The 23,130-nt window shown below is 43.6% G+C and overlaps 3 protein-coding genes across 3 annotated transcripts in view; 2 read left to right on the plus strand and 1 right to left on the minus strand. All coding sequences in view use genetic code 11, as the record gives it.

The window, feature by feature from the left end:
• EGR_10018 (Sodium-driven chloride bicarbonate exchanger) overlaps positions 1–7,820 on the plus strand; it is a gene marked incomplete at both ends in the record, with an annotated part of 17,691 nt that extends 9,871 nt beyond the window's left edge. Inside the window, 14 exons of the mRNA XM_024499267.1 lie at positions 1,637–1,770; positions 2,165–2,377; positions 2,451–2,619; positions 2,702–2,920; positions 3,401–3,532; positions 4,595–4,744; positions 4,836–5,087; positions 5,244–5,377; positions 5,466–5,577; positions 5,667–5,834; positions 5,908–5,955; positions 6,156–6,256; positions 6,619–6,992; positions 7,735–7,820. Of these exons, the coding sequence (XP_024346305.1) occupies positions 1,637–1,770; positions 2,165–2,377; positions 2,451–2,619; positions 2,702–2,920; positions 3,401–3,532; positions 4,595–4,744; positions 4,836–5,087; positions 5,244–5,377; positions 5,466–5,577; positions 5,667–5,834; positions 5,908–5,955; positions 6,156–6,256; positions 6,619–6,992; positions 7,735–7,820 (2,292 nt within the window). The remainder of the gene's footprint in view (positions 1–1,636; positions 1,771–2,164; positions 2,378–2,450; positions 2,620–2,701; positions 2,921–3,400; positions 3,533–4,594; positions 4,745–4,835; positions 5,088–5,243; positions 5,378–5,465; positions 5,578–5,666; positions 5,835–5,907; positions 5,956–6,155; positions 6,257–6,618; positions 6,993–7,734) is intronic.
• A 527-nt stretch (positions 7,821–8,347) lies between these two features.
• EGR_10019 (Transmembrane protein) lies at positions 8,348–13,120 on the plus strand (the record flags this gene model as incomplete). The annotated part of the gene is made up of 9 exons (XM_024499268.1): positions 8,348–8,449; positions 8,481–8,555; positions 8,589–8,663; positions 8,705–9,026; positions 10,322–10,471; positions 10,995–11,167; positions 12,412–12,584; positions 12,633–12,753; positions 12,824–13,120. 9 exons carry the CDS (start codon positions 8,348–8,350, stop codon positions 13,118–13,120), a joined length of 1,488 nt encoding a protein of 495 aa, XP_024346306.1.
• Positions 13,121–14,633: 1,513 nt separating this feature from the next.
• Positions 14,634–23,130, minus strand: part of EGR_10020 (Poly(A) RNA polymerase gld-2 A) — a gene marked incomplete at both ends in the record, with an annotated part of 9,382 nt that continues 885 nt past the window's right edge. The window contains 7 exons of the mRNA XM_024499269.1: positions 14,634–14,797; positions 15,128–15,386; positions 15,859–16,034; positions 16,694–16,837; positions 17,775–17,930; positions 18,086–18,599; positions 18,672–18,924. Of these exons, the coding sequence (XP_024346307.1) occupies positions 14,634–14,797; positions 15,128–15,386; positions 15,859–16,034; positions 16,694–16,837; positions 17,775–17,930; positions 18,086–18,599; positions 18,672–18,924 (1,666 nt within the window). The remainder of the gene's footprint in view (positions 14,798–15,127; positions 15,387–15,858; positions 16,035–16,693; positions 16,838–17,774; positions 17,931–18,085; positions 18,600–18,671; positions 18,925–23,130) is intronic.

A 23,130-nucleotide genomic window follows, 5' to 3' on the forward strand; every position in this document is an offset into this window, starting at 1 on the left:
GTCCATCCATCCATCCATTTCCCCATCCATCTTACTTCCATTCATCCATCCCATATCCATTCATTCCACCATTTATGCATCTATTTAACAGCCTTGTTTCATCCCATTCATCCTAGACTCTAACCATCTATCTATCTTAATTATGCTCTTGATATAATAAATTCGTGTTTTGTATTCTAATGCTTGACAAGGCTGCCGAATTTAACAAATTTTAATGTATTGAATTCATAATTAGCCCTCTCAAACTCATTGTTTTCTTAGCCAAGCGGTGGAATCCTTATCTATAAATTTTTCCTTTAAAGTAGTCGTCCACTTATCTCTCCACGAAATCTAACGTCGTCTTACTTTGCTTTCTTCGTCTCAAACGATCAGCAATCTTCCCGATCCCTTGTTGTCTACCCATCTTCCTATCCATTCCTCAACTTATTTTTTCTCATACATACCTATCCAGAGCTGGATTAACCTGATCTCTAAGTTGTTTAGTCAACTACTCATTCGTCCGCCCATCAAGCATTCCTTTGTCTGAATGTTGACCCATTCCTTCAGCCGACATTAATTTTGTTTCATTTTCCAGTGGCTAGGATGTTTCACGAGATGTCGTTGAACCATGAAGGTGGGTTATTTGACTTTCGACCTTCCCTTCAATTGCTTGATGATATTGGGTGACCTATTTTATGAAGAATTATTGCTATTGCGTCTACTAGGAGTGTGACCTTAAGTAGCATTACCTGTCATCTGGGGAACGATAAACCAACGCCGTCTAATGGGAATGTCGCTCTCACCCTCTCCCCTTGTGTGTTCTTTCAATCCACCGTCCGCTGGAATGTAAACTCATTGATATTCACTTTATTTGCTACCTCCTTGAACCTTTTGTTGAAGTGAATGGTACTCTAGCGTAAAAATCTCCCACAGCTTGAAACATTTACAAGTCTGTTACTAACAAGACTTGGGGCTTAGTTTGGTCTCAGGAAGCCTCTCAATCACAAATCAACGCCCCACTTGGAAAACAGATGCTTATTTTTCTTGACATTACTTCATGTCATCCAAATACTAGCCAGTAATGATATTTAATTAGTTAATGCCAACTTTTTTTCCAGTTGATGAACCACTTGCACTACTGCTTATTTGCACTATTAGTAGCCATCTTCCCCTCCATAGCATTTCATCTTAAGTTCATTTATTACTGTAGTTCTGGTAGAAGTCGAAGGTAAGACCCTTTGGCTGAGCATCGTTTGAAAAGGCTTACTTCTGCTCTGCTATTTTGACTATTCTAATGCACTTTTAAAATTCATGTGTTTGTTCTTCTATTTATTTAAAAGTTGCCTTTTCCTACCCCCCCCCCCCCCCCCCCATAGCCCAACAGCAGAAGAAAAAACTCTTCGCTTGCTTTATTCATATAAAGATAGGGTCTTTATCGGTAAGGGTAACCTCACATTTGGCTTCTGCATTGTAAAGTTGTTTTTGATAAGGTGTTACTTGTTCAATGACAAGTCTTTCTTAATCAGGAAAGTCCTTCTACTAATTAGCGAGTTCTTCGTCTTTTATTCCTCCTTTTGTTTTCTGCACGTCTGCTCCTCACAACTTCTCATTCGTCATCCAATACAAATTTTTAAGCTCTCTTTTGATCCCCTTGCAGGGCACAATGGAGTCAATTGTCTCGGGTGCTGTTGTGGGTATCCTCTACGCCCTCTTTGCTGGCCAACCGCTAACAATCATGGGTAGCACCGGTCCCGTTCTTATCTTTGAAAGCATCATCTATCGCCTGTGCGAGTGAGTTCTCCACACTGATCTTGTGAAGTAGTGGTTCTATGTTTTAGCCTTTCTTTTATGCTTTACGTGGTGTGCTTTGGGTGTGTTTGCCCGCGGTTACTTCAATTCAGTATATTCTCATGTTCCGTTCCCCCTACGGTGGGTTTGTGTTCCCACCTACTTAATTAGGCATGTTAAGTAGTATTGTAATAGTCATTTGGAAGATATTTTAGCCTCTTGCAATGCAGGTCGGTGCCAAAACACAATCTCCTCCCCGTCATAAGTCTCCTCGAGTCCAGCAGACTCCTTCCAAGTAGTGCTGTACGAGATTTAAGTAGCAATCTCCCAGTTCACCTGCACAAACTATCTACATCCTTCACCGAAGTGCTACCCACAAATTGTGCTTTTTGCACAGATCAAACCGTTGGTCCTATCTCTCCTTCCGTTTCTGGATTGGCATGTGGGTCACATTAATCCTCTTCATCATGGTTACCTTCGATCTCTCCGCTCTGGTTCGGTTTATTACTCGCTTCACGGAGGAGTCCTTCGCTCTTCTTATTGCGTTAATTTTCATCTTTGAGGCCATCAAGAAGACCTACTCGATCGCCTACAAATATCCTGTCAATCTGTGAGTTGGAGAGGCTAAAAATTAGCTCTTACTTAAGCTGTCCCGAGTAGTAAGTATTCATCTATTCTTTAAGTCGATGGAGGCCCTTCTTCGCGCCTCCGAATAATTGCACTTGCATAAAAACGAGCAACTTCACAGATGCAGAATTGCTGGAATATGCACGTGAGAAGTACCCAATCCTCGACTTGCCCTTCGTCGGGACCAATGACACGGACGCGCACCATCACCTCAACGAGAATGGGGTGAGTGGAGATGCAACTCTTACTCCCATCTTGTGTCTGTAGTGAGGTGGGCTATCGGAAAACCTTACAATTTTCCACCTAGACAATCGACTGGGACAAACTGAATAAAAATTACTACAGTTGGGAATCAATGGAGGCCCAACGACAATGCGAGATCCTTCGCGGCACGTGGAGTGACAAGGCGTGCAAAGGATTCTACTCCCCGGATATCTTCTTCTTCTGTATCCTCCTGGCTCTTTTCTGCTTCTTCCTCTCCTATGGTCTGCGAAGTCTGCGGAATTCACGTTTCTTTCCGTCTCGTGTGAGTTTACTTATAGCTTGTGTCAAGCCAGTTATGCCGTGGAATAAAACATCTATACCAAGGCCTTCTATACTAATCCACTGTTGCTTGTTTGGAAGGGTCGGAGAAGAGATTTTGTGGAGCTCAATTCTTTCGTATACAATCGTGTCCATTCAGTCATTACTTGCTCAAGTCATTTTTCCACTCACCTGTGTCATGTCACCCATCCTCGCTTCCGTCCATCCACTCATCAACCTGCCTGAGATGCGAATATTCATCCATCTACCTCTCCATTCATACATTATTTTACTCACTCATTCAATCACCCATTGGTTCTCCCACCTATCCTTCTACCCGTCCATTCATCAACTCATCTACTCAAAATGCTTATTTATAATTAGGTTTGCGATTACCTCCATCTGGTGTGGTTGTTTTAACGAATTTGAACTTTCTTAATGCTTGATTTGGTGTCTTTGATGTTTAAACATCTTTTACTTCCAGGTCCGTTCTTTGATTTCGGACTTTGCGGTGCTCATTGCCATCGTTATTTGCAGTCTCATCGACTTCTTTTGCGGTCTCCACACACCAAAGCTCCTCGTGCCTGCCACATTTGAACCCACACTCGGTTACAATGTACGCATTTCAATATGATACTTAATCACTGGCATAAGTGGACAGTTTTTTTTTCGTTACTCCTCTTGGGTTTATTTTCTTACCTAGAAAAAGAGTTGTGATAGACAAGAAAATGGCTTTGGAGAGGCGCTTTAATTTCTCGATTTATTTATCACAAAAAACTCGATTTTATGTGGCCTTTCTCCCAATCTCCCTCGCTGCCAGTCTAGCAGAACTAGTTGCAGACTCCGTATGCTTACTGACCTCTGCAATGAACTCACTGCAGAATAACAATGGTAATCTTTGCCAAAGCATAGTGGAAAAATGGCTTCCCCTTCTGGGGGGGACGGACGGCTGAAACCGTAGGAACTACTTCAAGCTCAGTAGTGAAGGGATATCGGATTCGACTCAACTGAACTGGGCTATTAAATGAATACTTGGATATTGTGAAGGCCTTATAGCTACTCACACTACAAATGGCTGAGATTAGTGCAGAGAGGCAGTTAGGCGCTATTCAAATGACAGTAGCGTGAGATGGCCGCCGACGCGAGATGCTACGTTGCCACGATACTTGGTTAGCATGCAAGAAGTGCTCGTCGGAGAGCATCATCCACCCTGTGGCACTGACTTCCAGGCGAAACCCTCCTTTCTTAGCCGCACTTCCCCTTATTGGACCACTCGAACCCTCGAGACGACCAAAACAGAAGATTGATCGCTATGAGAGCTGAGGGGAACCTTCAGGAAAAGAGGAAAGAGAGGGCTGTTTCGTCGTTTTATTCCCCCCTTTCCCTTTACATCGTCTCCCCGCCGATGGTATACGCATCTGGCATCAGTCTTCTAACCCTTCTATGCGCCTTTAGCAGAACTATTCTCAGATTGGGGTGTCTTGTGGCACCTCCAGAGGTCGCTTTGTAGAATCTCATGTGTTCAGTCATTTGGAAGTATTTCTGCTCTCGAAATCACCGAAATTTTCTATGTAATAATCCACAAGGGGAAGTGTATGTCAGTCTTTCAAGGATACGTAATCGCTGAAAGTCTAGAATCCAACCTTCTCCACCCAACTATTCATCTGCCGAATTGTAGAAACGTGGTTGGATAATTTCACCCTTCAATGGGAATCCCTGGTGGTCCGCTCTGGTTGCCGCTGGTCCTGCTCTTCTGGCGGTTATTTTGGTCTTCATGGATCAACAGATCACCGCTGTCATTGTCAATCGACGCGAAAATAAACTGAAGGTGCGAACTTCAAAGAGGCCGCCTCCCACAGGCATCCATTTGCATGCGCAACACTACTTCTCAATGCTTTCTACTCCTTTTTTGTTTGTAGAAGGGACCCGGTTACCACCTCGACCTGTTGATAGTGACAATCACGATAGCGGTCAACTCAATACTCGGCATTCCCTGGTTCGTGGCAGCCACCGTGCTGTCCATTAATCACGTGATTTCTTTAAAAAAAGAATCCGAATCGGCAGCACCGGGTGAGCGGCCCATCTTTCTGGGGTGTCGAGAACAACGTGTCACGGGATTTTTCATCTTCCTCTTCATTGGTCTCTCTGTCTTCATGTCCTCCATCCTTCGCGTAAGTGCCGCGTCATCATCCGCTCCGTTGAACAGTCAATTACTGTATCTCTCCAGTCTGAATCCATCCATCTGCTCATTTTTTCGATCCTCTAGCAATCAGTCACTTCACTCGTTTCATTTTCATGCTCTTTTTGACTTTCTCGTTGATCAACAGCGCATCCCCATGGCAGTGCTTTACGGTGTCTTCCTCCTCATGGGTATCACCTCGCTGAACGGTCTCCAACTGATGGAGCGCGTTGGACTCTTCTTCACACCAGCCAAATACCAACCTGACTACACCTATCTGCGGTTAGTTTGTCTACACGGATGGGCTTTCCAGATGTGTCAAGTACTTATTTTTTATATATTTTCTGTGTTTTTTCTCCCCTCCATTCAGTCATGTGCGTTTGGGTCGGGTTCACTTATTCACGGTCATACAGGTGTTGTGCCTTATCCTCCTCTACGTCATCAAATCTGTTCCTCAAATCTCCATCCTCTTTCCTCTGATGGTACGTCCCCCCTCCCTCTCCCCCCTGCCATCTTATCACACCTTTCTGAGGTGGATTGCATGAGAAAATGCCAGCAATCATTCTTTTAGGTGCTTGCAATGTGCTTTGTGCGTCGTGCGCTCGATTTTATCTTCACCCAAGAAGAACTGTACTGGCTTGACGACATTCTTCCCGACAGTTCGTGTTCTCGCAATCGCAAGGCTATTTCCACCGGCCCCGATCGTCGGTATCCTTCCACCAACGACTTCAGTAGCAAGGTTAGTCGATTTTTTTACATCTTTATTCCTAAAACAACACCTTACAATAAATCAAGCATTGTGGTGATTTCAGGATTCCCTGCCGCTCTCACAGCCTATAATGCTTAACACGGAGGAAAAGGTTGGTTCTTCTTCCTTTTTTTTGCGTCGGCACTGGGTTAAATTGTCTTCATTTGTGTGGAAATGATTTAACTTTGTTGTAACCCTCCTCCAGATCGAACAGGTAGTTGACATGTTTGTGTCAAGTTTCACCTTGCGTGGTTCCTTTTCTTCCACAAAACCACTATTTTATTTCAACTTCCCCCCCCCCCCACATTGTAGCCTTTCAGTGTTAGTGAGGAGGTCTCGAAGACACTGATTTGGCGACAACTCTCGGGCATTGGATTGGTCGATCAAGGCGGTGATGATGAGAGTAGGAAAAGGTGAGTTCCTTTTTGGAATGTGGTATCCATTCCTTCCTGTCGCCTTGCTTCCACTTTCAGTGCTGTCCAAGCATCTACATGTGCGTGATGAGTGTGAAGGAGGTTCTATTTCTTTATGCTATTTGCGTAACATGCCGTAGCAGCTCCATTAGGGACCTTTTTCGAAATCATCCAGCTGCGCTTTTGCTTCGACTGCTTGTCGGGGGGACAGGGGCTTCGATGACTCTTCTCTCATGAGCCTCCTGGGCATTAAGCTCGGTCACGTTTAGCTTTCGTGTCCAGTCAAAGAAGTCTGAGTCTGGGTGTGTTTGAAGCCGGGTTTAGCTGTCTACTGATAGCCAAAATTTGCCATATTTTACTAGTCGACGTGACCGCAAGAAGAAGGAGAAGCGACGTCACCATCGCAGTGGTGGCGGTGGTGGCTACAGCAGCGGCAACGAGACGAGTGATTCACATCGCGGCAGCGGTAGCGGTGGTGGTGGTCGGTTCCGTGCTCTGCGTCTCTTTAGTAGTGACTTTGATGGAGCTATTGGGCGTGATATTGCCGTTCTCTTCCATGCCAACGAGACGGAATCGGCGGGAGGGGGAGCAAGTGCAACAGCGACTACACCACCGCCACCTCCTTCTACTGCTACTACTACCACTACTGTTACTACTCCTCATCTGCCGGCACCGGAGATAAAGATTAATCCACCATCTCACCAAACATCACCATCGGCTTCACGACGAAATTCGGGTGCATGCTAGACGCCATATCTGTCCTGCCAACAAGTCATCAACACCACCACCACCGCCACCGCCAAACCAACCCACCAGCCATCTAATCACTCTCGCCTCCTTTCTGTGCTCAATCGATTGCTCCCTCCGACCGTCGGTCACTACGGGTGTGTACTTGTCCCTTTGCCCAATCGATTGTTAGCCGAAAGAAATTGCCTCCATTCCTCCTCTGTGTACGCTCATTCTTTCGGAGACCTTCCCTTCCCTGCCCCTCCCCTCTCACCACTTAGATGAAGCAGACCGGTTTAGTAGTAGTTACCGTGTGTGCGTGTATGTGTATACGCGTGTGTTCACGCTGTCTACCTTCGCTTCCATTCCATTGCACCCTCACCATTTAGCCTCGCTTCTTTCCCCCCTCCCCTCTTCTCCTTCTTACCTTTCATCTCCTTTTGCCATAAATCCACGCTCCATTTCTTATTCCATTCTGCCCCGTTATGAGGGGATAGAAAAGACGCATACACATCGAACTACTTGCCTGCCCACCTTACTTACCTAAAAAAAGAGCAGTTACCCTGCCAATCTATCCACCTTTAGTAGAAAAGAGGTATGACAAATGCAGCCTCCTTTTGTGGTTTTCGGTCCAGCTGATGGGGGAAGTGGTCGCTCGTGGGCTCGTTGAGGGCATAGTTTGTGTCGTCTTATCGCCGTGTAGGATCGTTGTAAATTATGCCCCAATTATGAATATTTTAAGTTCTTCCTAGGTCAGAAGTCGGGAGTGTGGACCTGTCTGGTTCCAGTCGGGCTGGGTGCTTTTAAGCGTGGGGGCCTCAGTGTGGTGAACGCTTGAGGATGGGACTGGGTTATGAGTTGAGTGTTGGTGTTTAGATTATTCCGTATATTCGGTTCCAACATTATATCTCGGTATTAAAGAGCCATTAAGTAGATATCAAGAGTCCTCAGCAATTGTAGAGTTGGCAAAATTTTATAGCTTGTAGGGAGTTGCGTTGCCTGATCCACCGTTTCTGTATAAGTCCTTCTCGATTATCAGTAGAGTGACCAGCGGTGGAGCGTTTAGAAGGAAAGGTAGGGTAACTGGTAGTAATCTGTGTACAAAATCCAGGATTTCGAAATTTTTAGCCTTAGTGAAGACTGCAGTGATTAATACTTACTCCGAATAATAGTAGAGTCCGATGCATAATAAGTGGTGAAAAGGCTTCCACTAAGTATAAACTAAGGTAAAAAGACCCAAAAATAATGTGACATTTGTAATTTGCAGATTTAAAGCATTTTTATAACTTGCTAACCACCTTATTTGTTTACATTACTTGATTTTTACTGAGGTCGACCTCAACTCGCAGGTGATATATCAAATAGATGACAATGCGACCAATTAAAGTGATAATATCCCTAACATTACTATCATTAATAAAAGAGTATTCAGCCATTATATACGAGGGCAGTCTTTATCACGACAAAGTAATTTTGATAACCCCTCCTCACCTTCTAGGAATTAAATTACCTCTCACGATTTTGTTACCACAAACATGAAAGTCTCCTTAGGTTTGAAATTGTCTACCCAGAAGTAAAACTATTTTTGTACCTTCTTAAAGTATAGATTTTGGGCTTAGTATTCTTAAATGCTTATTGGAACGCACCGGAGATATGGGACGTTGCATACACTTCGCGGATGGTTTGACAGATCAGGATTTGAGTTACATGAATACTTTCTAGACATGTGACGAAAAACTCATACTTTTGCAGAATTTTTCTCCCAATCAAAAATTTTCACTTTCCGCTGAAGAGAGTAGCTGGTGCGAGCACGTTGACCTCAGAAACTTTGCACATCCCTTTGAATTACCCGATTTTCATGAAGCTAAAAGTGGTATAGTGGAGCGGATGGTGGAAATCGACCCTCGTTATCGAAATCACTCTCGTCACGACTTTCCTCGTCAGCTCTACACTTTTCCTATAGAAAGTCATCACTCAAGCATTCTTCAGTCCGTCTATTCACTCTACCGTTCCGACTCTAGTGTATCTCCCAACTGGGTTTACTGTAAATCGCCCGACATTACGTTTACCCCAGGAAAAATTTCCTGGTTTTTCTTTGCTCTAGATAGTTGCGAAACAAAGGTAACTGTTACTTGTTATCTCGCATATCCATCAGTTTCAGGAACCATTTAAGGAAAATGGGAGAAAAATCTATCCACCGGTATATTACCGCCTTGAAATGCAAAATGGGAAAGGCAGTGGAAATTTGTTCAGAAGGCATTTTTCCCTCGACGATTTCGGTGTCTGAAACTTGTTTTTCCTTTTTCTGCTTTAGTGTTTATTTTGTTTTTAATGTTTTTACAATTGTAGGCAGTTTGGAGACCGTTCTGATTTTTTGGGTGGCTTCAATCGGAATACTTTTTATCGGTGGTTGGATATTGAGTAAGGCAAAATGGATCTAAAAAAATGCCTTTCATGCTCTTTTTTGTTAAAAATTCCTGATTTGCTAGAAGCCTGCATTGTGCGCGATTAGGTGTACACACCACACTATCACTTTGGGAATCTCCTGCTTTTTACTTTTTTGACATAACCAGACAGTAAAGAGAGGTCTTTTATCAATCTCATTAGATTTTAAGACATTATGACCCACTGATTTCATTAATACCTACTAACTTTAGTGTTAAATTTGGGTGCTTTTCTAAATTTTATCTTTGTCGCTTACCCATTGATACTTTTTTCCACCAGAGCTGGTTTCATTACAAATAATTACCTCTAAATTTACCCTTTTAATTATTTTGAGAGATACAAATTTTAAACGAATCTTATTTGACCAAAATAATCAGTTTCCTTCCTAGAGCTTTACCTGACACAAAAGAAGGTTTACGAAGAAGGTTGACCACTATGAAATTGATTTGATTAGGCGTACCACTAATTGCTTGCTCTTCTTGATTGTTTATGCAAACGAACGGATGGAAGGATCGGCGACTGATTTATAGAATCAAAAAAATTCCCGAAATAACTGAACACGAAGGTGGGATCGGTGAATGAGTGAATACCCTTATGAGTAGTTAGAAGAAAGGATAGAAGAAATGATAGCATAGATTGTTTGGCGAACGGACCGATGCGATTTGCTCCAAAGTTCTTTTAGGAATCAGAATGACTTCTTTCTCTATCACATTTTAACCGAATGACTTTTTTGGAACAACTATGATTAAATATACTAAAACTGCACCTAGAAAGAACGTACTAATATTTTCTGCCAGTGAGAGTCGCTGCTCCTCATTGCTACTGGCAGGAACACTCACCTACTGAAATTGCATACAAGTTGCTGAGCAAATTGGTTGCTCTTCTGCCTTGTAGTAACGTCCAAAGAAAAGCGCCATCTGCTATATCCACTGCTTCTCTTCTTCGGAGTATTTTTCTTCGCCTTTCTGAAGTGGCTTTTTGCTCTCATGTGTATGGGTCATCTGTCTAATGCTGGTCGAAGACTCCTGTGGTTGGAGATTACCAGTGAGTTTAAATTATTCAATATTTTTAAAATCCAAAAAAATCGAAAAAATATGCTTAAATGGGAGAAAAGAACCAGTTGTGGAGCAAATCTAATTTATTGGTGGATTGACTGGTTTCGTGGTGTCATGAGTCGATTCAATTAAGCTACTTTCAAATTGGATCACTCTGTATGTTAGCTTATTATAGAGACTGACGACAGAACTCTAAGTCACTGTCGTAGGAATCCAATTGCTGGAGACCAAGAGGACTCCTGTTGTCTAGTCTTTGTTCTTCAGACGAATAAGTTTTGCGTTTGTGTGTGAGGTGGAATGCATTGGGAACTGTTACTCAACCGATTGCCGGACGTTCCCATTCAAGGTCTACTCAAAATGGAAGAAGCTTGAGGTGTTCAATTAGCCTTTTGGTAAAAAAAATCGATTAGTCTTGAGTTTCTGACCGATTATTTACCTGTTCGCACCCTAAGTGCTACTTAATTACTACTATAAGTAGCTTGACCTCTTTTTACCACTTCCGTCGATTATAGGCGACATTATGGGTGGTACCGCCAATTGTGCCCTAGTGGCTTTATTGCTGCTTCTTGCTTCTGGCTACTGCATTGTTCACAGGGATCCCGGAAAGCGTCTGACAATTACTCTCCTAGCAACAGTCACCATTTATGGTCTCGTTCAACTGGCCTGTGGGATCACGACCACGCTGGTAGGTTAAAAAATATTTTTGCAAGGATTGGGCTACTTTTGTCCAGATTCCGAGTATCTTTATCTTAGTTGCTTTCCATTTTGCAAATTTTTCGAACTTTCGTGCTTTTCTATTCAGTCATTCACCCCGATTCCGTTCGTCCAGTGTGTGCTCTCTCCTCCATCTGTTCATGTATCTGTCTGCTCTAGCTTCAAACTCTACTAATCTAACCTCTTCCCCTTCCACCCCTTTCATTCATCCATCTCTGATCCACTCACTGATGCATTTATTGCGAGGTGTCTGCTTAGCGGTTCATTCATAGATAGCACAAGACAAAAAACAAAGCCCCACATCAGAACTTGTCAAGAGGGGTGGACTGCACAGTCACAAAGTCGAGTTGGCAAACCCTTAACAACTTGAAAGAGAGAGATCTTCAAAGTATTGTTTACAAGTGTGTTTGTTTGAGCCGATCACATAACGACGAAGCCACGGTCTGCAGTGTTTATGGGATATGTGGTATTTACAGTGTATGTATCTAAGCCGGTGAATATATTCGTAACTAGTGTCTTAACAACGGCGCATCGGAGATAAATGCTGATTCATTTGCAGTCCAAACTGTTTCTCTTTAATAAAAGTACAGTTTTCATGGCTCAGATAAGTCCCTGGACCCAGAAAACAGTCGTTCTGTTAGTTTCGTGCACGGTATCCAGACCGTTCAAATCTACTTAAAGAATTAAGCCAAAACAAGAGATAAAGCTTGTCTTGGAAAGCAAATTATTCCCCAATTAGTTGCTCAAAAGATATTGTCCTGATTTACTTTACTGAAGTGTGCAAGTCAACTTCACCTCATTCCCTACTTAATTCGGCTAATAATTTGCAGATTGTAGCATTTTACGCTTGAAAAGGCATATTTTTGGCTTACTGAGATGCTTTTGGCGTAGCGCATTTTCTTAATTATGAAATTTTTAAAATGCCGCGTGGTTACCGACCGCTACTAGCAAAAAATAAGTAGCATCGGCGGGCCATTGAAGTAAATTTAAACGGACATTGGTAGATGAGCAATAACCTCCAGATGAATATGACTTTACCATTCGAATTCGGCCAATTAACCCTTGATCAGTAATTACTGGGACTAATAAACCTGTTTGGCATGATATTGTTCATAAGAGGATATTTTGTTCGCCTTTTTTAATAAGAATGACTTAAGCAATGTTTTATAAGGCCAGGAGTTATGGGATTTACTTAAACTTCCTTGCTTCTTTAAGGCTTTTGATTCGGGTCGAGCTAAATATCGCTTCCAGTCACCGACGGGCTACACTTTGGTGACCCTGAACGTAGTTACATGGCTTGTTTTTCTATTGGTTGCAATGTACACTAACACTCATTGGCCAGCGAAACGCCTCTTCTACTTACAACTGATCTTCTTCTACTCAGCTTGGTGAGTTGCCTCTTCTTCTCGCCAACAATAACCTCGACTTGTGCCTAGGTTTTGGGTTTTGCCAATAATTCTTATCATTAATGGTGACTACATCGCTCTGTGGCGTCGTCTGGCGCTGCATCGGTCGATAGCAAGCACGGCTGACCTCGCGGCCCACGTGTACATTCTCGTGAGTTGCGTAGAGGAGACTTGCTTCCTAATTATTGCACAATGAGTAGACCCCATTTTTTTGTGTTTAGTATATCTTCTGGCCGACAAATTTGGCCCGAAATTTCATTCAAACTGATGCAACTGGGGAGGGAGATGTCACAAGTCTAACTCAAGTACCTCGAACCTCAGTTACGCCAGTAACAGTGCCGCCACTCACCACAGAGACAAAATCACCGCGAGGCAAGGCATCGAGAACTGAAGCGAATGATGGTGGCCAGGGTTCGTCAAAGCCTAGGGAGTCAAAAACGCCCGTAGAAACGCCACGAAAAGACGAAACACCAGACAAAGATGCCAAATCAAACTTTTTGAAGAAGTTGATGCAGTAAAGGCGGATCAGCGTAGCAAAAGGGGGCTACTGCCGATCGGACATTGGCAATTACACTCAATTAGCAGCACACACAGGGCTCAATTAAAAGGAGAAATTTATGCACCAAGGCGCACATTATATGCAGTAACAATTGTGGTTAAAATAAAAAGCCAATCACAGAAGTTTGGCTTATCTGGATTTTTAAAATGATTGGCCGGATTCTGGGTCCTTGGGGAGGGGAAATTATTGTCGACTTTTCGTGTGTATCTGGTGGGAAATCTGACCTCCCTACGGTTTGAGCCATGGAAACGCGGGGTCCCCCTTTGGTAATGGCAGATTTATTGACTTTTTCCCCTAATCAATAAGCCAATTATCTATGCGGTAGGTCCTAAATATCATCGATTTTTTCCCCACCCAGATCCTATCGGCAAAATCATCTGATTAACAGTATGAACCACCGTGGGAAATATCGATTTTTCACTTACCCAATAGAATTCCATTCAACTCAGCTGACCAACCAATCGGCTGGCCAGCTCAAGGGTAGACAATGTACTGAGTCAGGTGATTGGTTAGTAATATTTTTTCACGTCTCGTTTTTTTTCACAAAACCTAGTCCACTTCGACCAACCATGTCAATTAGATCTGTCAAATTAAACAATAAATATTGAATCCTTATTTTTTGTTTGCCTACTGGAAACGAATCAACTAAGACATCACAGTGAGCCCAGATTAAGTCAAATCGAGTCCCATTTGCCGAATTTTGAAATGACCTTCATGGTGGAAAAATGACGTCTTTTTTTGGTGCTTGACAATTTCAATCCACACTTTGCGGATTAATTGTGCCCACATGAAGCATATGATCACTTATCCCAAAGTTAATCAAGCAACTTCAATGGATCCACCATTGAAACCCCACAGGAAGATAAACCACCACAGCTCAGGAGTTACATTGCCCAGATAGTGGCATCACTTGTCCACCGATTCAACTGCTGCGCCCAACCTCTAACCAACGTATAAGCTTAATCAATCTGCTTAAGCCAAATTCTAAGGCCAGGAATCACCGTAGGCCGACAAGGGGGACAGGTCATCCACTTGTGACGCTCCGTGACACCTAATTTTGCCGATTTCTAAACTATTCTTTGTAAACAATACGAACATCAATTTAACGTATAAAAGTTTCCTCAAAAAATCTCCACACCGAACCGTCACCAAATGGTGTCATGAAAATCCCCCCCACATGGTTTTGCAGCCATCCAAGAGCTTGTTTCTTTTTTTTTCATTCAAAAGCCACAACATGTGCAACTTCACTCATTTTTTTTTTGAGCCAAAGGGAGAAAAAGACACGGGTTAACTCGGACACTCAAAAAATAAAATAGACCTCGTTAAGTTATTTAGTCACATATTTGGCTGCCTTGCTGGCTTATCTGCCCAATCAATCAACGAATCGTCAGTGAAGGAGAGGAAAGTGGGTAAGAACTGAAACAGAAAGAAACCACCACCTTCATCGTCATTGATGCCATCGACATTACGGTCTATGTTGACGAAGTGGTGGATGACGGAGAAGACTGCTTCCAAAGAGACTCCAGGGGTTTCTGCGCTCGCAGAACTCCATCTGTACAACTGAATGCGCATTGAATTTGTCCCAAAACTGTCTCATCATAGAGGGAGCGTGCAGCGTTCGCTTTACAGAAGGGCTCTGCAATTGGAAAAACACATGTAGTAAAACAGCAATTCCTTGACATGACCTCCGCCATCGCCACCATTATTTCGATGTCAAAACGCTTCAATACTAATCAACAACTCTCCTACAGTGGTAAGGCGATAGGCACTGAATTGATAAGCTACACTGGCGAAAGTGACAGAAATACATCCATAAAAGTAGACAACTAGCCTAATCTCCTCCCATAAACACGGAAATCTTGATGTCACAGATGAAAGACCATTAAAAGCGTTAAATTTCTACAAGCGCCCGAATTCTAGCATGGCAGATCGCTATTCTAACCGATTCCACAACGCCCTCACCCACCTTCAACAAAGATCTTGAAGGAGGCCGCAGTGTGTGCTTGTTCGTGGGGTGGAAGACACCGGATTGCCACATCGATGGGCAAGGGCTGGCCACAGCGAATTGAGATGGCCCACCGAGCAAAATCGAAGGTTGCATAGTAAGCTATGAAGCCGGCGAAGAGCTCACTTAACGTGGACGTGTTGGCACTGCACATCTCGTCCCAGGGTAGTTGTAAACGCATGTCTAATTCCTTAACTGGACGCTCGTAGTCGAAGATCTTCTGCAAGGGATAGAGAATCTAGATGAGTGATACATCCGTCTAGCAGTCTTTCAAACCACATTCACGCAGGCTACATTTCCCGGACAGAGTCCACAAATAGGGGGAATATCAGGAAGTACACAAATGCAGCACAACACATCCTCTAAGAAGTGTGGTCACAATTAAACTGGGATTCTGAAAGCCACACACACACTCGACAAAAATTACTCAAGCTCAGAGAAACCATTTCATCCAGTTTGTCCTCCAGCAAAAATAGTTGGTAAATGGAAATAGACCTTCCAATGCCAATGGCTTCCATAACCTAAATAAAGCAGTTCTGACCACTTTTGGACAAGAGAAAATAACATCGCAAACGGTGAAAAAGCCTACTCACAAGTTATCAGTAGGATGCACTCCAATTGCAAATAGTTTTTGAGCTTCAACAAACTACCCCTTGCTCTTATACTCAACGACTAAGGGATAGAGAACTTACAGGGAAGCGAGCTTGCAGATTTGGTAGAACAGGAGGCGAGCATCCACACTGCAAGAATTGGATGAGCATCAAGAGTAGGGGATATGTAGAAAGCCGGCCACGGCTACCATCATGGACGTCCATCTTTTGCGCCCAGTGCTTCACAAACACGCCGAGAGGACGCAACCGAGAGTCGACTATTAACGAAAGAACCCATACTTATCAAGTTCGCTTCATCGATTAGAAGCACGCCCCAAACACACCAAATAAGCTACTGGTCATCTTCTGACCCAACGTAAACGTGGTGTAACTCATCATCATTCATCGATGTACTTGCGGCTGCACGACCAAGCACAAAAATGCATTAAGCAACATGTGTGGGCCTAATGGGAAGCGCCTTCCAGTACCATGAAATAGGCATAAAACGGCAGTCGGTAGCTAACTACAAAGATGGTGTAAGCAGCATAAACTCCTCACCAACACAACAATATCCTTTGTAAAAAATGCAGTATTCAGTTCATGAAGAGAGGCCTCAAAACTGGCTAGTCAAAACAACAGACATCATCCTAAAGCTTTAAAATCGTTCCTTACGGAAAGTGACTAATGGTAACTGATAGCACCATAGTAGTGCTATGAAGTAGTCAGAGAAATGTAAAGCAACGCCTTTTTGCTATTCAACCTGGAAAAGTATGTGCCTCCTTCGGTGCACATATGATTGGCCCGAAAATTGATCAATGGGCTTTGCGACCTAGTCAGTCACCAATCAATAACAAGGGAGGGGGGCAAATGGGGATTCACTTTTGCCCCAACACTGAGGATAGTAATTAAACAAGGGGGAAAGTTGAAATAATCTCACCTCGAGTGTACATGGCGAGAAGATGGGTGTTGTAAATTCCCACCACATTGTTGACATTCAAATCGCACTCAATACCCGACAGTTGGTCACGGAACTTAAGGATCGGCACTTTGGCGCGAATCAGATTACAGCTCCTGATAAAACCTGGAAAAAGAAGCATAGAGAACAAAACATTAAAGTAACGTGTTCACGATTTAGCTTCCAAGCTGGTGCAGCACAGTCCTGCCCATGCCACTTCTATAACCAACCTCTCGGCCCCTCCCTACCCTCCCAATTACACCACGCCCTGCCAGATACGCAAGTGTTACGGCGGTGGCAGCGTTGGCAAATCCATTCTATAAGTGTGGCAACAATCCCACGCATAGCTAACTACACACCACATCCATTCTTACAACTACCCCAAGTTTGAGTTCTGCGAACCGACAACCAATGGAACTAGGTCGGACCTCAAAATATCCACTTCCATTACTTACTCCTAGCTGCCAATTACCCAGACAGACAGCCAGAGAACTGATAGCGCCAGGAACGGCAATCCAAATAATGAACACGAGTAAAACCTCAAGGTCATATACCTCTTCATATCGCAAGAGTGTGTTAGCAATTGCGTCCACTGTATTTATTTCAATTGTCAATTCTACCGTACCTTTAACCATAAACCTACCAAACGAACAAATAAACTGCATCTCTGAACCCTGAAATGCGTTCATAACGGCATTCATGCAACAGGACCATTATCACTCCGCCAACTGACCTAGTGGATGAAATTACAATAAATGCAGGACAGTGTTCAGAAAGAAAAATGCCCTTGACTCTAAGGGTCCAAGTGAGACATCTGAGGGCATAAAATGAACACATCCCTCTTCCCATGCATTCCTCTGTTACATCTACACGGTACCTACTTCATTGTTTAACTCATCGCCTGGAACGCACCTTCGACATAAAACCAGTTGCCAATATGCCTCAACCATCGTAGGTCAAGTCACTTCACTTCATCAGTGATAATACACAGCGAACCCAAATTGCGAATAGGCGTTTAATATTCACCTTATTCTTGGGGAAAACCGGTAAAACTAAGACTCACTACATTTGCGCAAAGGTGTCATAAGTTGGTGCAGCACCGCGGAGGCATCTCGTTTGCCTTGCAACTCCTGTGATGTAACTACAAGGCACAAATCGGTGTCGCTTTGATCCGACCCAAAGCCGTTGATTGAAGAGCCCACAATGAAGAGTTTCGAGTCTATGCCACGAGAAGAGTTCAATTAGAAACAAAAGGGAAGCAGAGGAGAGAAGAGATTACAAATACGATAATTAACTAATATCTGGACAAACGCATTCGGAATTACGACATACATATGGGATGGACAGGTGAATGAAACACTAACGTAAACATACTTTGGAAGACCGACGAAATGATTAAGTGGAGGGCATTTCTAAAATGAACTTTCTTTCCATAAGTTCCAGGAGATTGTCGATTTTCCAGGAAAAATTGCCATATTTGAAATGAAAGAGAATCGAGGTAGTTAAGTGCAGGATAGTTTCGTCCGGTCATAATTTTCGCAGACATTGTGGTCGCCACCACAGACATTGTTGGAATGAAGGCAGGGGTTTGCGTTGAAATCGAGGAGGTATTAGGTGGTGTTCGGGGCGTGCTACTGAGATCCACAGCATCTTCATCCTGTCTAGATTTTGCCTGCTGCTGGTGCTGTTGAGTGGGGATAGAAGATGCTACGGACACCATAGGAACGGAACAATTGAAGTTACATATGCTGAAAGGCCTCGACGACGTTGGTATCACTCTAGACGCAAGAGGGTGATGACAGATCGGTATCACGGACGCCGTAGCGGGTTGGTGAATTGGTAGATAGTTGGAACTGTTACTACTACAGCTTCCGCCTCCTCGTCGATGCTAAAATCAGGAATCGCTGGGTACTTACAGATGAAAAGGCCCCGTAAAGCATTCCGTATATGTCCAGAATACCTTGAATGGACAACTATGGTGTGAACCTGGTGAGCCGTGAACGATATAGTCGTTCATAAAATGAGAGGAGGCCGCGACAGAAGGTGGCGTGTTGCGATGCTGATTGAAGTGGGGTTGGTAGTGGCGATACGACAGATGAGAGCGACTGGACGCCTGACGGCGATGGTACTGCTGTCGCCGGGAGGAACAGGGCTGCTCAAACCCTGCCTCCAAATTTCTACGGTTATTCTTCGAATTAGACGTTGTGTATTTACTGTGAACAAAAGCAAACGGACTTCAACTCAGACTACTGAATTACGAAAGAGCAAAACACCCCTAACTAATCGCATTTAATTATACAAAGGATCCATCCTGTAAGTAAGTAAGTGAAACTGCATACATATATTTATGCTAAAAATTATATTGCGAGGCAACAGCACATTGTTTTGAGAACAAATACAAAACGTGGCGCCACACCAACACCCCGAATTAACTGATTAGTTATTCTGCGTCGGTTGCATATAATGAAAAAGTGCAAATAAGCTCAGATGAGGTTAGACTTACTCTAAAACTTATTACTTTTATTAATTTGTAGTACTGATGCACACAATGTAGCGATGGCATGCTGACACTTCAATTAGGAAAATTCTTAAACATCACTGTTGACTATACTAAAAACAAAGCATATATTTTACCAATGTATGATTATTTTGCCGTCAGTTTATGCTATTACAAAGTCACTTTGCGATGCCACTTTTTCGCATCCAATGGTAGGCATAAAACCCTAGCGTCTATCGAACGCATGAGATGACAAAGTTAGAACTTCTTTGCTGGTATAGCTGTGTTTATTGACGCCTCTTTAGATGCACATGTGGCCTAGGACTATACTGCGCCAAAGTTTCATGGAATAAATGGATGTCATTGACGTGTGGGTTGGCTGAGAGCTTGTTAGCATCGCCCGCTGGCCATAAGGAAGAGTGCCAGTGCAATCACCTCAGGAGGATGAAATGCCTGCCTGATTAGGCACACAGCTAAACGAATCATCACAGCTCTACAACAGAGCAACAATTCAAAGAGGTTGTCGCACTATCACATTTTACTAATGATATTTAAGTGGAGATATACGGCTCGCACTTCAACATCTCTTGGCAAACGGGATCACCTCAAGATTCAAAGCCTGCGTGGCCTCATAGTGTACATCTGACAGCCACTTTGATACCAATTGGTGTCAAATCTACAAATCATTCACATTAGATGGAAGGAATTTGTAGGTATTTCCGCAGATCAAAAGAATGGGCGGTATCGTAGAGGCTACAATAAAAAACCAAAGAATTATTCATAAGCAGAGCAGAAAGGTCTACACGAGAGCTGCTGAATGAGCAAGCAACAGATCTTCACTCCTGTAACTATAACTCTTCCCCTAAGGCGTCCTTTCGCAATTCTTCTCTGTCAGCGTACCGGTTTCTATCAAAATCAACCCCTAAAGCGCATAAGAAAGCACCGCTAGTCCACATCATACAGCCTCTTAGCGCATGAAAACTCCTGTTGAAACGGCCCACCACTTTGGCGACGGCTGATTTAACACGTAAGCGTGCAGCAACATCCCAACCAGAGCGAGTGCCTGATGTCCGCTGGCACCACAATCACCACGTAGGTCTCATGATGCAGACGAGGTCACACAGCGTAGAGGAGGAAGTCAACCCTGTCCACGGTGAAGGTTGCGCAACCCATCACCTCGAGCGGTAGTACAAATGAGCGGCGTGAAGTCAGGCTCCGACGACAGATTGGCCCAAAGGTGACGTGTGACTGTCTTTACAGAACAAAAGAGTAAAACTAAAGCTAGGAATAATCAGAAGGTGTCTAGTGTCACTTTTAGCCAGGTGTCCCCTCCCACCCTTACCCCGGTCAACTACGAGGAAGGGTTTTCACTCAATTGCTTCAAATACTGATTCACGCGGGAGTCATGGATACTTAACGAGTGGATGGAAGCGGAATACGTGGAGTACAGATGGAAAAGTCACGGTGGATGGTGACGCAACTAAGGAGGGACGTATGAATGCGTGGATTTAGGACGAATATCACCGGCATCAGAACCATCCATACATTTCGAATGCAGCAATCTCCAATCCACCTATGTGAGATCTAATAAGCCTCGAACTAGCTTGTCCTTCCATCCACCCACCCGTCCATCCTCCCCATTATTTGCCCACATTTTATGTAACCAAGTTTTGGCTCTTTCCAGTTTAAGAAGAGCAGCCAACTTCTCGTACAACCTTTCCACATCAGGGGAATGAATGGCGGCAGTCCCCTAGTAGTATCCTCGTTTTTGCCTCATCATTTATTACGAATTCACAGGAGGAAGAAGAGCAACGGCGACGACGCTCAAGAGGAAACCACGATGTGAAACGGTCATCGGTAGTAACCACGGCCACATGGACATCTCTCTGCCACCTCTTTCATGTGTGCCAACAACAACGGCACTAGCCACAAACGTAATAACAAAGTCACGTCAGACGCCTTCCCACGGCAAGAAGAAAGCGCCGAGGTGGAGCAGTGGACTGCTATCTTCGACAACTTCTACAACCGCAGTGATTTAACCAAGCAACTTTTCCAATGCTTGGTTAGAGAAATGAAAATGTCTCTCCACTTACCACTTTTAAAACACATTCATTAAGGAAACGGCGATTACTCGGTACAGTGCAATCTCCACTTCCAGTTTAAGTAAGTTTACCCACAACCCATGGTGGGACAGAACTCGCTCCCTACTTATTTTGTCAACAGTAGTAAATGCACCTTTTTAATTTGCCTGATCGGGACTGTTTTGTTACATGACATCTGAAACACCGAGCTTATTGCAAAGCATGCGTAATGAAACTATCAATCGTCTCCGAGACGAATGAGATTAACGAAAGTGTCACAGACGTTTGGAATGAAATATTCAGTCGATGATAAGCGAATTGAATGGCAAGTTAGGGGTCAAGTTCTTTGTCCCCAGCCCAGTGAATGCGCTCGTTTGAATTGTCAACCAAATGAAGCGCACCACTTGTGGAGTGCCATTTTGTATTATTGTGCCATTCCGCCTTTGTCTGGCACGTTGAGAAATTAGTTTAAACGTCCATTTGGTAGCCAAATTATGCTCGCAGAGAAGGGTTGTACAAAAGTGGAAGTAGAAGCGGTGTCATGGCCCAAATAGATTCAATAATGTGAGTAGGCGATTGAAAAGGTGACTGTAGGGGGAAGAATGGACGTCCAAGGTGGAGGCCGAGAAGAGACATTCGCCGCGGCGCATTCACTGTTCCAGCCCTTCCACAGCACCGAATGCCAAACGGCAAAGTGCTACTGGTGGAAAGCGGGAACCCATTCCAAGGAAGATGCGGATGAATGACCAAGAGCAGTAATGCTGGAGAAGCTTTTGTGATAAAGGGACTTAAATCCTGACCTATTGGACAATGTAGCGGTAATGTGATGTGTCACGCTCTCAAAGTGACAAAAGCCGAAGGTGAGGAGGTGTGTTATTCAAGGCCCCGGTCACATCGCATCAACCAGTAAGCCACTTTAGGCTGCCATGGAACAGACATGAGGACATGTCATCATGGCATTTTAAGCAGCATGACTCCATGTGAGGTGCTAGATGGAATCCAAATGCTACTTCTGCTCAGCAGTGTTTCATTGACCTGGAAGGAACTCGGACTTGAACATGTGAAGACGAGTTGGGGGAATTCGTCACCCAGTGGATAAAACTGGATGGAAGAGCAGTATTTTCCCAACAAAAGTGAGTTCGTGCGGGAACTGTCTGCATAGGAATCGCAAACGCTTCACCACTGCTCTGCGCCAACACCAACCTACATTTATTGTAGAAGGAAGGGTTAAAAATGCGGAAAAGTAAATGTGAGAAGTAAATTGCTGCAGTAAAACGGTTCTTCTGGGAAGTGTGGATACAATCACAAATTACATTCAAGTCGAAGGTTAATCATTCCACTCTTGCAAACATCATTCCATCCTCCTTATTCTCAAATAATATTTGTTGATGAATGACTACAGGTTTACCAATGCCAATGGTTTCCAAGGCTTGAATAAAGCTATTCTATTCTCGGCACAAATTACTCATAATCTTGACAATTCAAAAGACGATCCAATCCGAAATCACATCTAAATCAGTGAAAATAGCTCCACAAAAGAAAATATAGTCTACTAATGGGTAATCGGTGGGATACACTCAAACTGCAAGCATGTCTAAGTCGTAACAGACTACCCATTGCTACTTATATAAATAAGTAGCAAAGCCCACATGAGGTATGGATGTTCCCCATTTGGGGATGTATATGTTGCAATTACTTGGGGGTCCTCTTCATCTTAGTCAACCACTTATCCGATAAGTTGGCCAAATCAGGACTGACCTACTGCAAATCGGTTGATATCTTTAACTTGATTTCGAAGTCAGCTGATTTGGCGATGGCGCTTGGATTGTTGTCAAGATTAG

Source organism: Echinococcus granulosus (assembly GCF_000524195.1).
Source record: "Echinococcus granulosus chromosome Unknown EG_S00184, whole genome shotgun sequence".
NCBI classification, from domain to species: domain Eukaryota; kingdom Metazoa; phylum Platyhelminthes; class Cestoda; order Cyclophyllidea; family Taeniidae; genus Echinococcus; species Echinococcus granulosus.